Source organism: Penaeus japonicus, unplaced genomic scaffold, assembly GCF_977035675.1.
Source record: "Penaeus japonicus unplaced genomic scaffold, GWHDUDI00000001_assembly GWHDUDI00000021, whole genome shotgun sequence".
NCBI lineage: Eukaryota > Metazoa > Arthropoda > Malacostraca > Decapoda > Penaeidae > Penaeus > Penaeus japonicus.
In genome coordinates this window covers 31,572,584-31,575,083 of record NW_028234423.1, presented here as the reverse complement: position 1 = coordinate 31,575,083, position 2,500 = coordinate 31,572,584, and the positions used below count along the sequence as shown (strand labels likewise).

At 35.7% G+C, this 2,500-nt stretch overlaps 1 protein-coding gene across 2 annotated transcripts in view; it reads right to left on the bottom strand.

Moving 5' to 3' along the window:
• The window catches only part of LOC122264535 (DNA damage-binding protein 2), a 10,723-nt gene that overhangs the window by 4,192 nt on the left and 4,031 nt on the right, over positions 1–2,500 (bottom strand). Inside the window, exons 5-6 of one of the 2 annotated variants that reach the window (XM_043033479.2) lie at positions 2,164–2,312; positions 600–755 (exon numbers count right to left, since the gene is read on the bottom strand). In XM_043033479.2, coding sequence (XP_042889413.2) covers positions 600–755; positions 2,164–2,312 — 305 coding nt within the window. Of the gene's footprint in view, positions 1–599; positions 756–1,349; positions 1,499–2,163; positions 2,313–2,500 lie in introns of both variants that reach the window. The other variant, XM_043033480.2, reaches the window with a different exon arrangement.

Below are 2,500 nucleotides of genomic sequence, written 5' to 3'. Positions count from 1 at the left end.
TGGGCAAAGTAAATATCTCTTGAATAAATCAATACTGCTTAAAATGGGACAAACAGTACTAACAAAAGCATATGAGGAGTTAAAAGAAGATCATTATTATAGCTATCTCTCTTCACTAAAACAAATGGACTTCTCTGTCATTTTAACAATATTCACAAGTAATTTTAATTTTCTCTTTTACACTGGAAAATTTGTTTACAAGTTACCTAATAATGTATTGAATACTTAGATATTCATTATTATATATATTTTTTAAAAATGTAGGTATCACAAAGTAGAATTCATTATTTTGCTATAGGGAAATATATCTTTAGTAAATTTAACAAGAACCACAAGTGTCTATTATACCATGGAAGCTTTCAACTGATTACTTTTCCAAAGTAATTAGCAACACCACTGTTTGCCTTTGACTGGAAAATCAGTGTTAAGAATTAGAACCTGATAGAGTTAAGTATAATAATAATAATAATAATAATAATAATAATAATAATAAAAAAAAACAAACAAAAAAAAACATACATAATAGATGTCATATACATCATACAATATATATGAATCCATCATACGTAAATACAACACATCACACCCAGGAAACTTACCGAGGGCAAAACTCAATATGTGTCACTTTCTGCGGATGAAGTCTGTTTGTCCACAACTTCTCCCCATCCTGTGTTAGCAAATTCACATATCCCTTGTTATCTCCAACAATTATCACCTTGCCAGGTACAGATACATCCAGGGCAGTGTACCAGTGGCTGAAAGAGTGAATGAAACACTGCTATTGTAACTGAAGATGTGTACCAATACAAAATATTGTCACATATATTTGAATGGTTCATTAAAGTCCATGGAAATATTCATGAAAATATAGACAAAGAAGGTACATTCATGCTACAGAGTAATGAATATAATGACTGTGTCATTTCTAAGGTAATGCAGTATAAAATAAATTGAATTCCAAACATTTGAAGAAAAGGAAGAGGAGAGAAATAAGCACGACATGAGACAAATGAGGAGAAATGGATGAGCTGAAGGAAAGAGAGAAAGATTATGAATGAAAACTGAGAACATAGAAAAACAAAGATGAAGAAAAATAGAGTTCGTTATGACAAAAATGGAAAAGGATATAAATGAGATTGAATAACTTCACAAAGCAAGAGATGTAAGTGACAAGCTTTGATTACTTCGTCCTCAGAATTACTTGAAATTAGAACAAAGAAATCGTTTTGAAGTTATTAGGTCTCATTCATACCTTTCTCTACATGAAAAAAAAAAAAAAACTGGAAAAAGAGTGAGAACAAAGGAGAAGGCACATCTACTAAGGCTAAAAAAGTCACCGCTAGACTTACTCGCAGTCGCCAGTTGAGAGAAAAAGTTTATGGCAGGATCCCCTTGTGACATCCTGGCACTCCATGTTGCCATTGATCGAGGCTGTGTACGCCAAATTAGGATTGTCTGTATTGAATTTTAAGGCCTGGATAGAGCCATTTGCACCAGTCTGTACCAGAGATTATAATATTAAGATACTGCAGGTAATGTGCTTTAGTTTGTTTAGTTTGTTAGATGTTAGAAATATTAGTTGATCAGGCTTACTGGGAAGCTTATAATGAACCATACAGCTTGGTCTGTATGTTTTGACATCCTCTTGCAGTTTATAATGACTTAATATTGTTATAGCATCATTATCCTAAAGTAAGGTCTCCACTAACTTCATCAAACTCTGGAATCAGATTTAAGTCATAGCTCATCACCCTTAATTAAGGCTAGCTCTAAGTGCTCTTTCTGGGACAATAGGGAAGCCAGAATGACAGCATTCCCACACAACCAACTGGAGTAATTAGGAAAATTACCATACAGAATTACCCTTTTTCAAGTATGGGTAATTATTTTATGTGTGAGAGTGTGAGTGTGAGTGTGAGTGTGAGTGTGTGTGTGAGTGTGGATCAAGTGGCATGTGTGTAAAGTTTGGTACGTATGTGGATGGTGGGTGTGTGTATCTGCATCACGTGTGTGTTTTGACAGTGACACATAGCAGTTACTGTATACATATCACTATCTTCGGTGAGGTCATTTAGGCTCTAGTATCTCGTTACACGTGTGTATGCGTGCTCAGGATATCACAGGGAATCCACCTTAAGTTATGAGACAAAGATAAAAACCTACTCTATATCTGCCGTCTGCAAAAAGTTTTCCTTTTCCTCTGCCACCAAATCATGGTATGCCAAAGTACCATCAATTGACACAGTGTATGCTTTGTATCCACTATGACGCTCGTCAAATTGCAGAGACTGGATAGAGCCGCCAGGACCTACCTGGATATGGAGTGTCCAAATTAACACTGAGTATCTTAAGTGCATGTATAAATAGAGTGTATTTGGGTGCCTGTGTGTGTGTGTGTCTGTTGGGCAGGTGGGTGTCTCTCTTTCTGTGTGTGTGTGTGCGTGTGTGTGTGTGTGTGTGTGTGTGTGTGTGTGTGTGTGTGTGTGTGTGTGTGTGTGTG